This window comes from Nothoprocta perdicaria, unplaced genomic scaffold, assembly GCF_003342845.1.
Source record: "Nothoprocta perdicaria isolate Ctin4 unplaced genomic scaffold, notPer1 scaffold_8, whole genome shotgun sequence".
NCBI lineage: Eukaryota > Metazoa > Chordata > Aves > Tinamiformes > Tinamidae > Nothoprocta > Nothoprocta perdicaria.
This window is the reverse complement of record NW_020456087.1, coordinates 1,552,672-1,565,382: the sequence shown is the minus strand read 5'-3', so window position 1 is coordinate 1,565,382 and position 12,711 is coordinate 1,552,672. Positions and strand designations below refer to the sequence as shown.

Sequence of the window (12,711 nt, the reverse complement as noted above, 5' to 3'; positions counted from 1 at the left end):
CTCGCCAAAATGAAGGGGGAGAGGCCTACCACTTAAAACACGTTGCCTTAAGTGGTTTCGAGGTAGACAGGGAGGACATAAAGGGTTGACATGCCTTTTTGTAAATACACTATTCACTGAGAATTCTGTTTATTTTTGTCTACAAAGAAAGCTTTGCCCGAGTTTTATTTAAAAAAAAATAGACGTTGTGAAATTACTTGACATTGAAATAATTGATATTGTGATATGATTTAAACATGACGCTATATTGCTTGTATGGAGGAGAAAACACTACCTGATAAAGCACTGAGGATTAACCGTAGGTAGTACAAAAGTTAGCTGTGTAGTTTCTAGAAATAAAAGTAGTATTAATGTATATTACCATTTAAAATCTTAATATATGCCATAATTCTGTAAGGTTTATTTTGTTGGATTGGTATTTAAAAATGAAGAGGATTTTTCTTCTCCTCAGTGTCCGCAACAGGCTATTCACATGTCCCTGCCTGTTTACTCTAACAGACTTCTCATGCCTTCTGTTTTATTTTACTGATTTCCTCTTTGGAATCCCCAGTGACCTCTGGTGTTCTTTACATCCTCAGGTACAAGAGCTTTGGAGGAAATAATAGGCCTGTGAAATACTTACATTTGGGGGTTTTTTTGTTTGTTTATTTTCTGGATTTTTTTTTCCTTAAGCTATATTAATATTCAGACTAATCTGGGTAATATTTCAGGTCATGTCAGAAACACATACCTGACTGTAATAAAAGTTGCTTGCCAAATCTGTAAGTAATTGCTCCATCAGTCTGAGAAATAGCTAAAGCAGAAGGAGGATACTTAAATGTTTTTGAAACCTGTATCATTTATTCACAATTAAGAGGAAAAAGAAAAAGTGTGTGTGTGTGGGGGGGGGGAACAAGCTCTTCTTGTCTTTGTTAACATCAAACAGCAGAATTTCAGGCCTCATGGGAAGTAAATACAAGAACTGGGATGCAACGGAAATGTAGCCTCTCATCCATCCTTCTGTGTAATCATTCAACTCGCAGCAGAACATTTTTAACAGTGTTTGCAGAACAATGTTGAATTGTCTCCCAGACTTAACTCTGGCAAACTGGGAGAAGGGGAGAAGTGAGGAGGGAGAATCTGAAGAAGAAGAGAAGCTCAGTCTGGTTTTCATTTTCTCTACAGCTGTCATCTGGCTTTGAATTCTGCTGGAGAGCTACAGCTGGAGTCATTTTATTGCTTTACCCGGCATCCTTTCGCCTGCGCGCACAGAAATGTTTTAGTAGTCTTGGAAAAAAAGTCAAAGTATCTCTTAGCAACCATAGGACAGTAATTATTATACCAGCAGCTGGGAGCAAACCAGATTTCCGTTGTGCATTAAAAACTGGCGTAGGTTATTCAGTATCATCTGTAAAGTAACCTATGCCAGTACTGTACTTTGCAGGCTGTGGTTAAAGGATATTGAATGTGGGCGGTGTAATTGCTTTGGACAGGAGGAGAAAAGGGGAATGTGTGCATTTGTGTTTGTGTGTCATATTCTGCGTGCTTAATATGTAAAGCTTAGTTCTTGTGGAAAAATGTGCATGTTTGCTTAAAAGCAGCTTCAGCACAATAGAAGCCTCTCCTTTTGGATTGTCAGTGTTTCCATTATAAATACAGATTTTTAAGGTGTTTATAGCCTTGTCATAAAATGTGACATTGGAGTAGGAAGTGTCTGTCCAAAGAAAGCCTTTTTGATAAGTGTGGTTTGGCAGTGTCTAAACTATTAGTTCAATTAAAACTGCAGAGTTTGGGAGATTCACTTGGCATGTCTGTAGCTCTGAATAATGAATGTCTGTAGGCTAAAGAACGTATTAAATGACCTCTTCCTCTTCTTTTCCTCTTTGTAAATGGGAGAGATGAGGCTCTATCCACTTATGCGTAATACCTGGGTTGGTAAGCTGGATATTTTTGAACAGTTGTTGCGGAGCTCTTGCCTTACAGAGGTCAAATACATTTCTCTGTGTCTTGACCATCCCAGATCTGCCCTTGGAACAGTTAGCTGAGTGGCTTCAGCTGTGGTATCTGTGGTGGAATTTCATGAGGCTTTCCCCTGCGCTTGGTGCATGGGGAGCACTAAGGCTTACTTAAGACCAGGTTTTACATTTTATACCTTGGTTTCAAACACTGCTAACACTATAGTAAGTGTTTGGTGTCTTTGTCCTCAACTGGATAGTGTTGCTCTTCCCTACCAAGGAGAGAGCAGTTGTGCACGTGGGTCCTTGGGCTCCCTGTCTTCCCGGTCCTGCTTTGGGAGGAGAAAGGTATGAGTAGAAACCACTTGTCACAGTACTGGAAAGCAAAGCAGTTGCAACTATTTTGTCTCCGTTGTGAATGCAGGCAGTTCTCACGTGGCTTGTATCAGTGTTGCGGAAGCTTTTTGTGCTTTCGGGCCCTGTACCTGCAGGGGGCAGCTAGGAGGATATTTGTTTGATGTTTCACCAATATTTGATGCTTTCTGCCTCAATTCTTGCTAGTCATTGTAATGGTATTTTGTCCTCCTTCCCCAATGGTATTTAATCACAAAACTTACTTTTGACAAATGAGACTGACCATTTCACAGCATTGCCAGGCTCAAGGAGTGGTTAAAAAAAAAAAAGTTTTGTTTGGAGTTTTACCTGTCTTTACAGTTTTGCAACTGAATTTGAAATCATTTTCTTTTTGCAGGGTGTATGTTCTCTGTTATTAAAGCTGATTTGGTGCTTTTCACCTTCCTCAGTTTTAATGTTCTCCTACTCAGATTGAGAATTTATATAATGTTCAGAAGCAGCAATGAGTTGATTGCTCTTAAAGATTAGGAGCAGAAGAGCTAGATTTGCTTTATCTAGCTGTCTTAAAATTTGATGCACGAGGCTTTTAAATGACTTGGATGCTGATGTAATCCCAGAATAAGTTCCTTTAGTTATTTTGATAACCAAAAGCTGAACATTCAGTGTTACTACTGAACTTGCCAAAATCTTCAGTCTGCCTCAGTATTTTTCTGTGGTGATTTTTGCTAGTTGCCCCTTGAATATTTTCCTGATCTATGCAAATCCTTATAGTAGATCTTTAGAATGAAATGAAAACATTTGCAATGCCGAAAGTTGCGTAATACCAGAATTTGCTCAGTGCTATCAGATGATGACAGTCAGTTAACTTTTATAGTGTCTCTCAATACAAATAAAACATTGTGTAATATATGTTTTTGACAGCCTAATAATATTCATATCAGTGTGATCCTCTATATCCTACCTATATCCAGATCTTTTAAATTGAATCAGAATTATTTGTTTTTGTATTCATTTCAGAAAATTGGTCAGCTGCACTTTCAAGGAAATGTTTCACTGTTTTATTCAGAATGGCATATATTCAGCAAATCTCTCACTCTGCATTGCTGTGTTGTCTTACTTTGTATCCAATTGCCCAATGTAACCTTAATTTCAATAAAGATGGTCACTAGTTTTTAGTACACACTTGCTGTAACTGGGTATTTTAACAGAACCAATATATGCTTAAACTGATCTTTCCATTTTTTTTCTAATATAAGCTGATTTGTTAAGCAGTCTTGCCTTATAATTTAAAAAAAAAATCTGACTAGCTTTTGCCTTAGTTTGATTTAGAGATTTTCTTCTTTTGCAGTTGTAAGTTGGTAAATATTGACAGAGTCACGGACAAATAATCTTAGAGACTAGGTTAACCTCTCCTCTCTTAAAAAGGTTTCTCATGTCTGGTTTTGTAAGCAAGTGAGCTATAAAGACCTGTATCTCTAATTCCTAAGTTGTATATGCCCTGCAGAGAATGAACTCTTATTTTCCAAGGCTCACTCACGGAAAAGCAGCCACTTTTCAAAATGCTTGCGTTTATAGATGCGACTAACACATGATACAGAATACGAATGCAGTTATATTTCAGTAGTTTTGGGGTAAACGTAAATTCATTCCAAGGCTAAAGTCAAATTCTTATATATTCTAGGCTGCTCAAGAAAATACTTCAAGTTCATTAATGAAAGATCACCTTTTCCAACATGAAACTGTAGTAACCAGTGAACCTTACAACAGTTCAAACTTAAGGCCTTCAACATTTGAGGATTTCAACTCAAGGAGAGCCTGTTTTCCCAGCCAGCCTAACCAGGTAAGACTGCCAACAAAAGTAGTAGTTGTGATTTTGAGTACTGAGTTCATTGCCCAGTATTTAGTTTCTGAAAAACAAGCTCTTTCATTTTATGTCCCTGTTTATACCCTTATAGTCTCAACTTGCTTGGCAGACAAAATAACAAAGCAGTATTATGGCAGAGGTAAAGCTTTGTGAAAGAATTGGCCTATGCTCTAGTGCAGCAGACTACACAAGTAATAGTCCTTCAGAGTCTCTGAAGAAGTCAAATTTCTGTATTTGAAGCTTTGAGAAACCATTTATGTTTGCTTAGAAAATGTTTATTGGCCATGGACTCAATTTTGATTGCATGAATGTTAAACCTGATCTGATGAGAAAGATTCAAGTGCAGCTTGAAAGTGGGTATTTTGGATGCACTGTTATTATTTAGGCCTGCTAAATAATTTCAATTAAAAAAACGTTTATGGTTGCTAACTGCTTGCTAAACTAAAATATAATGTTTTGATACAGAAAGGAAACTTTGCATCAGTTACATATGAAGAGTACTAAAAGTGAACTGATATTTAAAGAGGAAAAGGGGATATTTAAAGGGGAAAAGAACATTAACATGAGGAAGGCCAACATACTGAGATTTTCCAGAACAGGTCCTATTTATATCACATTAGATTTGAAAGCTAATATTAAAGCTTTTCCTTTAAAAATGTACATTTTGCTGTTTTGAGAGAATTACAGAACTGACTGTTTTGGTAGCCTATAGAAGTAGATTTACTGGTGAAGCAGGAAATAATTGATCAGATGGCCTCATGCCTAGGAGCAGGCACATGTGGAGTTTTTTAGAATAAGGCAAATGCCACAGGTCAAAGGAGAGTGAAAGTTCAAGGAGCTGTGTACATGTCATCAGAAATTATTTCTACATCTCAAAATAAAACTTTTATAAATATACTAGGTCATTCTTGCAAAAAAGATCCTGTTGAGGGCTTGTATCAGCTCCTTTACTGCTCTACTGTGTGAAAGAAATAAACTGTGTTATCTGGAGAACTAGCCAAAAGGCTTGAAATTAGGAGGTTCTGAATTTTAATCATGTCTCTCTCCCAACCACCTTTCTGTATAAGTCATCTCACTTTGTGGTTCACATCTCACTTGTGATAAGTCATCTCACTGTATGTGTGTCAGAAGATACCTATTCCTTCCTCTTCCCATTTACTTGCAGAGATGTTTTGTGTGTGTGTGTGTACATATATATTTTATTATTATTATTTTTAGGGTAAGAGTAGATGGATGATTAGGGTATTGTGGGTCATAATTATTTTCTCTACTGCAGTAACCAATATGATCCTAAGTTCTCAGGGAAAGCAGAGCAGCCTAAACTGCCTCCATTTTTCAAAACATGTATAAAATTGGCTACAGAGGAAATGGCAATCTGAGTTGTGGTACACGGGGTGCTGCCTGTCTGTTGTAAACTAAATAGAAGAACTTCCTTTAAAATGAAAAGTGCTAGAATTGACTTCCTGCATACTGAAGTTATGGGAGATTCCACAGAGGTTTAAGTAGAAATGAAGTTCTTGAAATTTTTTTTCCTCATTTTATAGCACTGGCTGCACCCCACACTTGTATCCTTTTTGCGTAGTCCCGGTGTATATTTAGAGCATAAGCAAGTCAACAAAACCTCCCATGCTGTATACATCCACACTGTAGTTATCTCTGCTGAGCTCCAAGTGTGTGACCATGTGGCACAGCAGATTTTGAGGTAAATGCCAGTTTCATTCTAATGATGTATAAATAGGTTTGCACACTCTTACTGTGCTCAGGATTTGAATTACACAACAAATATGTGCTCAATTCAAGATAAAGAAGTGATTAATGCTACTACAGATTCCTTGAATACTGCAAGAGCAAGCTCTTAAAACATACCAAAGTCCCTCAGATATTCCACTTCTAATAAATTGCCTAAGATAATTTTAATACTTTAATATTATAATCATCTGCACTTGTCCACATGCCGTGGAGCTGTGAGTTGAACAAAGCTAGGTACATTCATTTGTTTAAGGGGAGACAGTGAAGGCTGCAGCACTGAGCAAGTGCTTTCAAATAATGTGCAAGTTCAGCCACGTCAACAAAATTTTTCTGCCGCGTTTGTCATTGGCCGATTATGTTTGTCACAAGAGCCTCTGGAATTGCAATTTGATATAAGGTTCTTCCTCACATCCTGCTCCAGCACCAAGACTACTCTTTCTCCTGAGGCTAACTAGGCTGGGGTGCAGTCCCGCGCGACCAGAGGAGTGTGTACGCTGCTCCTCATGAATTTTGCTGATGTTTGTACATAACTGAATCTGGATTTTGGATTATTCTGAAGGTTTTATGTACCCCATATTTTTGCATAGGTCCTATAAAACACCTAAGATGGTAGACACTTTATTATAAAAAAAAGCTTTCAGTTCCAACATTTTTCCCGTTCACTTTTTTTTTTTTTTATCATTTCCCCTTTGTTTTTTTACTGCTTTCCTGATGAGATGTGCACGCAGAATGGAAGAATACCATTTTTTTTACATGTTGACCCTTAAACATTTTAGAAGGTGGTTGATTTGGGATTTAGGGGAAAAAATGGATTCTGTGTATTTATTGTTATCCTTAAATGAAAAGCATTCAAAGATTGAGGAGAGGTCACATTCTTCAGTTATTAGTGTTTATATTTTTCTCTAATGTCTCTTAGCTGTCTTGGGGATTGGAGCTGGAGAGTTTTTGTTTGTTTGTTTGAGGCTTTGTATTTTTGTTTTTTTAATGAGGGGATTTATTGAGTGTATTAAATGTTTAGTATTTTGTGTGGGCAGTGGGGTAAAGAACCTTTATACCTGTAAAACATGGAAACTTTATAACATCTTTAAACTGTTGGGTTTTGTTTGTTTTTTGCTTAAGCTTATGCTATTAACAGATTAAAACATCCAATAATCCATACGTATTAGTTGTTGATGCAGAGGCAAAGGGCCTTTCTACTTGAAAGCAGAGCACTATTTGGAGCTTCTGGCTTCATAAGCAAAGAGGGGCCCCAGAGCTTCTCCGTCAGCGCCTGGGACGGGCGGTAGGGAAGAGCAGAGTCCAGCTGCGGCTGGACAGGATGCAGCCTTTCTGCACCCTGCAACCCCCAGGCTTTGTGGAAGTCCAACTATGCAGGCTGGAGCCGAGAATAAAAATGTCCTTGTTAGTTTACTCCAGTTGCAGCTCCCAGGGCAAGGCAGCTCTGATTACAGTTCTGTACTGAAAATGTATCACACAGGATTTTCCAAGCAAGGAAGTTAGTACAGGCTACAGATATTCTTACGTAATAGGAGCTGGCACGTTTTAAGCTGCTTTCTTTTCCCTTCCACAACTGCCTCCTACCCCGAAGCTGAGACGTGCAAACTTCACTGTAGTAGGAGCTCATGCAATGTGAAATAAAGTGTGTTAGCTCAAACCATCATCTTTAATATTTTCTCACTGCAACAGATTAAAAACATGTAGTTCATCTGTTCCCTTAGCTCTACAATAGAGATATCTTATTTCTCATTAGCTGGGTCAGCACTGACAAGGCGAACACCCAAAGCAGTGGCACAGGCCAAGACATCCTCCCAAGTCATTCATGGTTCTGGAGTAATTTGTAAGGCCAGGAGTGGATTAGAGATTGGTTTTCTGTCCCTTCTGTGAGATGGTTGGCAGGCTGCATTTGACAGTAGGAGGAGGTGGAATTTGCCTTGAAGCTCGATTATGTTACAGCTCCCATCATAGGAAATAGAATAGGGAAAATAGAACTGTCTCTCTGCAAGGTAGGAACCCAGGGACAAATGGAGACTCTCGCTTCTGTGCCCCACTGCCTGCGAGGTGTGTGGACCTCCTTCCATACGCATGTGCCAAATTCTTATCCTGTCATTACTTGCACCCTTTCTTAAAAGTCAGTTTGCAGTGTCATTTGAGTAGCATTCAACAGCTGATTCTTTGCAATGTTGTGACTGTTGCTGATTTATACTTGACACTTCTCACCATTGCCATGTGTTCCTCAGTCTGCATTCACTTGCAGTCCCCTATCTCACACTTGCCTGTAAATTCTGTGATATTTCGATTGGGATGTTTCGAATTTGCCACCTTCTAAAACTTAGTTTCTTGCCCCTTGGCCTTTCATAATGTGACAAAACAAACAAGAGCTCTGGCTTATCTCTGTGCTGGTTGTTGTGTTTGTGCTTAGCCTGTTTCTTCTTACTTGCCTTTTAAGGCTAAAAAGTCTTGAGTTATGGTCAGTTCATAACAAGAAGAGAATTTAGAAAGCACTTGCCCATTTGCCTGATTGTGTCCTAAGATAACCTGTTTAAGTTAAACACTCAAAAAGGGGAGATGCATTAAGAAACCACTGTAACTGAGCGTAAGAAACTTGTCTAATCATCCTGCTACTGAACTTAGCAGAATGTTATTCTTCATATGGCAAAATCCATGTGTAGAATAGTGTTTGACACTGGTTACTCATTTTCTGTTATACATGTACATACATATACACAATATCCTTGTGACACTTAGACATGAGTAACTCTAAGGAAAAGTATTGGGCAGCTATTCCTAAAGCAGCAGGTGGTCTCTGCAATTAAAAGTCAGGATTTGCATGTGGAATTCATTGCCACTGTAAGATATAAAATTAAAAAAAAAAAAAAGCTTAATTCAAAGAATAGCATGAAATATTATGTGAATCCCAAAATACCCAGAGCTCTTTATGGGAGATACTAGAAAGGAATATGAAACCTCGGTACCAGTATCATGCAAAAGGCTACCTAATCTGGAGGAGTCTGTAAATGTTTTTTAAAAAAAAAAAAAAAAAAAAGTTTAAAAAAAAAAGCAGAAAATATAAACTTCAAACAGCAAGGAAAAAATGTAAAAATCTGCACTCTGTTTTTTACTGTGTATAAAGGTAGAATTGTGGGACTTTGCTATAGTAAATTTATCTTGCGTTGCTGTTTCAGGTCTCATTGAAGTCAATCAGACATGTGAGTTTTCAGGATGAAGATGAAATCGTAAGAATAAACCCCCGGGATATTTTGATACGTCGTTATGCAGACTACAGGCATCCTGACATGTGGAAGAATGACCTGGAGAGGGATGATGCAGACTCAAATATACCATTTTCTAAATCGGACAATAAAAAATCTGACTATTTATACCCGTGTGGGGATGGAACTAAGCTGAATTCCCTGAAAGACTCAAAGGGTTCTGTGGTATTTAAAACTCAGCCTTCCTCCTCAAAATTTAAGAACTCCAAGAGAAGAAAAGAGGATGGGGAGCGCTCCCGCTGTATATACTGCCAGGAGAGGTTTAATCACGAAGATAACGGCAGAGGCAAATGTCAAGATGCTCCGGATCCCATCAAGAGATGCATCTACCAAGTTAGCTGCATGCTTTGCGCAGAGAGCATGCTCTATCACTGCATGTCCGACTCGGAGGGCGACTTCTCAGACCCCTGCTCGTGCGACACGAGCGATGACAAGTTCTGCCTGCGCTGGCTGGCGCTCGTGGCGCTGTCGGTCGTGGCGCCGTGCATGTGCTGCTACCTGCCCCTGCGCGCGTGCCACCACTGCGGCGAGGCGTGCGGCTGCTGCGGCGGGAAGCACAAGGCCGCGGGGTGAGCGGGGCCGCGCGGCGCCGCGGCGGTCTCCTTCTTTCCAGCAAGCCTCGAACGCGGATTTGTGACAGCTCTTTTTTGTTTCCTCTCGGCGAGCGGCGGCGGGGGGCGTCTTTCCCGCGCGAGGCGCTCGATGCGGAGGGAGCGCCGGGACTTGTCGGACCTTGGCATTTTACAAGTGCCGGCCGTGCCTGACTGTTCCCTTGGAGCGCATGGCGTTGGCTGCGAGTTGTGAAGGAGTTTTGGCAAAGGAAAGCCTGTTCTTATTATTGGCTATAAAATGAGTATATAAATTGCGATTATACTAAAAGGGATTAACTTTTTGCCACTTTGTACATTCGTGGTTTAGGTGAAGGGGCTCTTTTAAAAGGATTAAAACTTATCTGAGGGGAAATTTTAACTAAAAGTGCACTAGTGACAGTTGATTTAAGATTAAGAAAAGTTAATACTTGGCAAATGAGAAGTGAAGCTGATTTTAAGTGCAACTAAATCACTTATTAATAGTTTTTTGGAAGCGACTTTATGTATAAATAACAAATGTTTATATTTAACTAAATGTGTAAGGTACGAATTACTACATGTTAAACTTTCCTTCCCTCTGTTATAGTAGGTATGGACCATATCTACTGTCACATTCCATGATAGTATTTTAAATATTTAATTAGTTTTAGTTGCATTTTTATTCCAGATGGACAAATTGATATTTTCAGTCCTGTTTCCCTTCAGCTACAGTTTGTGTTGAGTTGTATCCATACATTCTGATAATCTAAAAACCTTTAAAATATTAATTATTCTAGTCTTGAGTGACCAATATTTTTTTTGTTAAGCACAGATGTAATTGTCTAAAATGTTCTTGTTAGAACATAACATTTATTTTTATATATAAATGACTTTGATTTAAACATAATAGCAAAAAGGAAGTTGTTTCTGTTGCTCAACCAGCAAGTTGTTTTCTTTTGGGGTGTCCTCCAAAAATCCTTTATTACGTATACAAATGTTCATTAAGCGAAAGGTACATTAAGGCAGTTGTAACAAGTTGTCATCAGTGTTCTTGTTTATCCTTCTGTTAAACTAGGATCCTGTTCAGCTGTTTATCAAGTACTATGATTAAAACAAAAGATTAATAACAAAAGTGAAATTGTTTTCATTATTTTAACTGCAACCTTTTCTTCTCTGAGTGGGCAAGAACAAAACTAATGTGTTTTTTTATTTGTTTGAGAGAGAAAAAAACCAGCAAAAGATTTTGCTTGAGAAATAAGTTATAGCTCAGGCAAAATTGGAGTGAACTTCCTAACTGAGTGAGTTTGGAGGGAGGCTGGGAGGCAGGGAGAGTGAATGTGTGTGTGCCTGTATGGGTGGGTGGTTGTATTATGTTTTCCTTACAGCTTTGTATTTTACTAAATGCCTAATTTTCAGATAAGAATTTAACAGATTAATCCCTAGCAAATTTTTAAAGATATTATATGTTTTGCTATTTTGTGAAGTAAGAAACATTTACTTCTCATTAAAGACATGCAAAACTAATCAAGATAGTCAGTCCTTCATTGAGGAAAGTGCCTATTTGGTATCCTGGCTGGAGTGGGACAGACTGTTCTCAGTACCCTTGTTACTGAGCAAACAAAATAACTAATTGATTTTAAAAGATGCACATGACTCTACTTTTCTCATTTCCTATGCATTTTTTCAATATATTCTGTGTAATTTTTCTTTCTGCATGTATCAATGCCTTTAATTTTTCTCTGTAGCCCAGGAGTAAAGTAAGCAAATGTATATAACATCTGTCTGTAAAATACTTTTTAAAAGAAAACATTTATATTTATATTACAGCTTGAATTGACCACATTATGTACATAGATCATCTCAAAGTATTATTTCACATTGAAAAGAAGACAAATATATTGATAACTGTAGAAGTTACGAAAGAGCTTCTAGTTTTGTACTAAAAAGTTGATTGGATGAATTAAGTCCAAGAATATGATGCTGTAGCAGCAGTCTTGGTTTTTACTGTTTATATATTTGAAAGCTGCTACTCTGGTTGATTTTTGTGCTTCACATATTTTCAGCTAAACTGGTTACCTAGAATAGACTGTTAACTTTAAAAAACAACTCTGGTGAAATGGGAATTTATGGTGTTTTTTGTGAATGAAAGAAATAGAGTATTTGTAAGTGCTAGGTTCATAGTTCAAGGTGAAGACAGAGATGAGCAACCTAAGAAAAGAACTTGCTGGCTGTATAGGAAAATGCTGTAGAATCGTGTTGTTTGTATATATACTTCAGAAAGAAATGAGCTTAACAATTTCCTCTGAGCAGTATACAACGTAGTGAAACTCCTGGTCCTGTACTGTATTTTATATGCAACATATATGCTTTAATATTTTTATTGAATTTGTGCGTTAATATTTTCAATTTGCTTTTAACCACTTTGCTGCTAGAATGGTGTCTTCATCTTTTCGCTTTACTTCCTAAAGACGTGCTTCATCTAAAAACGTTAACAAAATTACCTACGTTTCGGGTTTTCTTCTTGTGATGGACCTTGGAGGCTGCCCGGCCCCGTCGGCGCGAGCTAAAGCGCCGCAGTGACGCGTGGCTGCGCCGGGCTCGTGTTAGTAGGATGGACACGTACTGCGTTTCCTCCCGGTAGGAGCCTTCCCCACTTGTGCAGTGTGGAGGTGAGCAATGGGAAGTGGAGCTAGCGCAGCCCCACTGCAGCAGTAGCTCTTACACTTGCGGCTCCTGCTTCTGGCAGCAAGTAAAGTTTATTCTCTCTCTTCTGAAATACTTTCTGAAGGGAGGAAGAAATACTTTCTTTCCCTTCTTTTGGAGGAGAAAAGAGAAATTGCTTCTCCAGTTCTTATTCCTCCCTGCTCACCAAACGTCAGAACTGTAGTTTTTCAGGCATGTAGTAGCAGAGCTTTGTGTGGCTTGAAGGGGACACCCAAGCCTTGGGAAACCATCGCTGAATATCAATTCCC

General features: G+C 38.6%; 1 protein-coding gene across 1 annotated transcript in view; it reads left to right on the top strand.

Annotated features, from left to right (window-relative positions):
* The window catches only part of SPRED1 (sprouty related EVH1 domain containing 1), a 54,152-nt gene extending 43,357 nt beyond the window's left edge, over window positions 1-10,795 (top strand). Inside the window, exons 5-6 of the mRNA XM_026051803.1 lie at window positions 3,970-4,128; window positions 9,084-10,795. Of these exons, the coding sequence (XP_025907588.1) occupies window positions 3,970-4,128; window positions 9,084-9,743 (819 nt within the window). The 3' untranslated portion in view covers window positions 9,744-10,795. The remainder of the gene's footprint in view (window positions 1-3,969; window positions 4,129-9,083) is intronic.
* The last annotated feature ends 1,916 nt before the right edge of the window (window positions 10,796-12,711 follow it).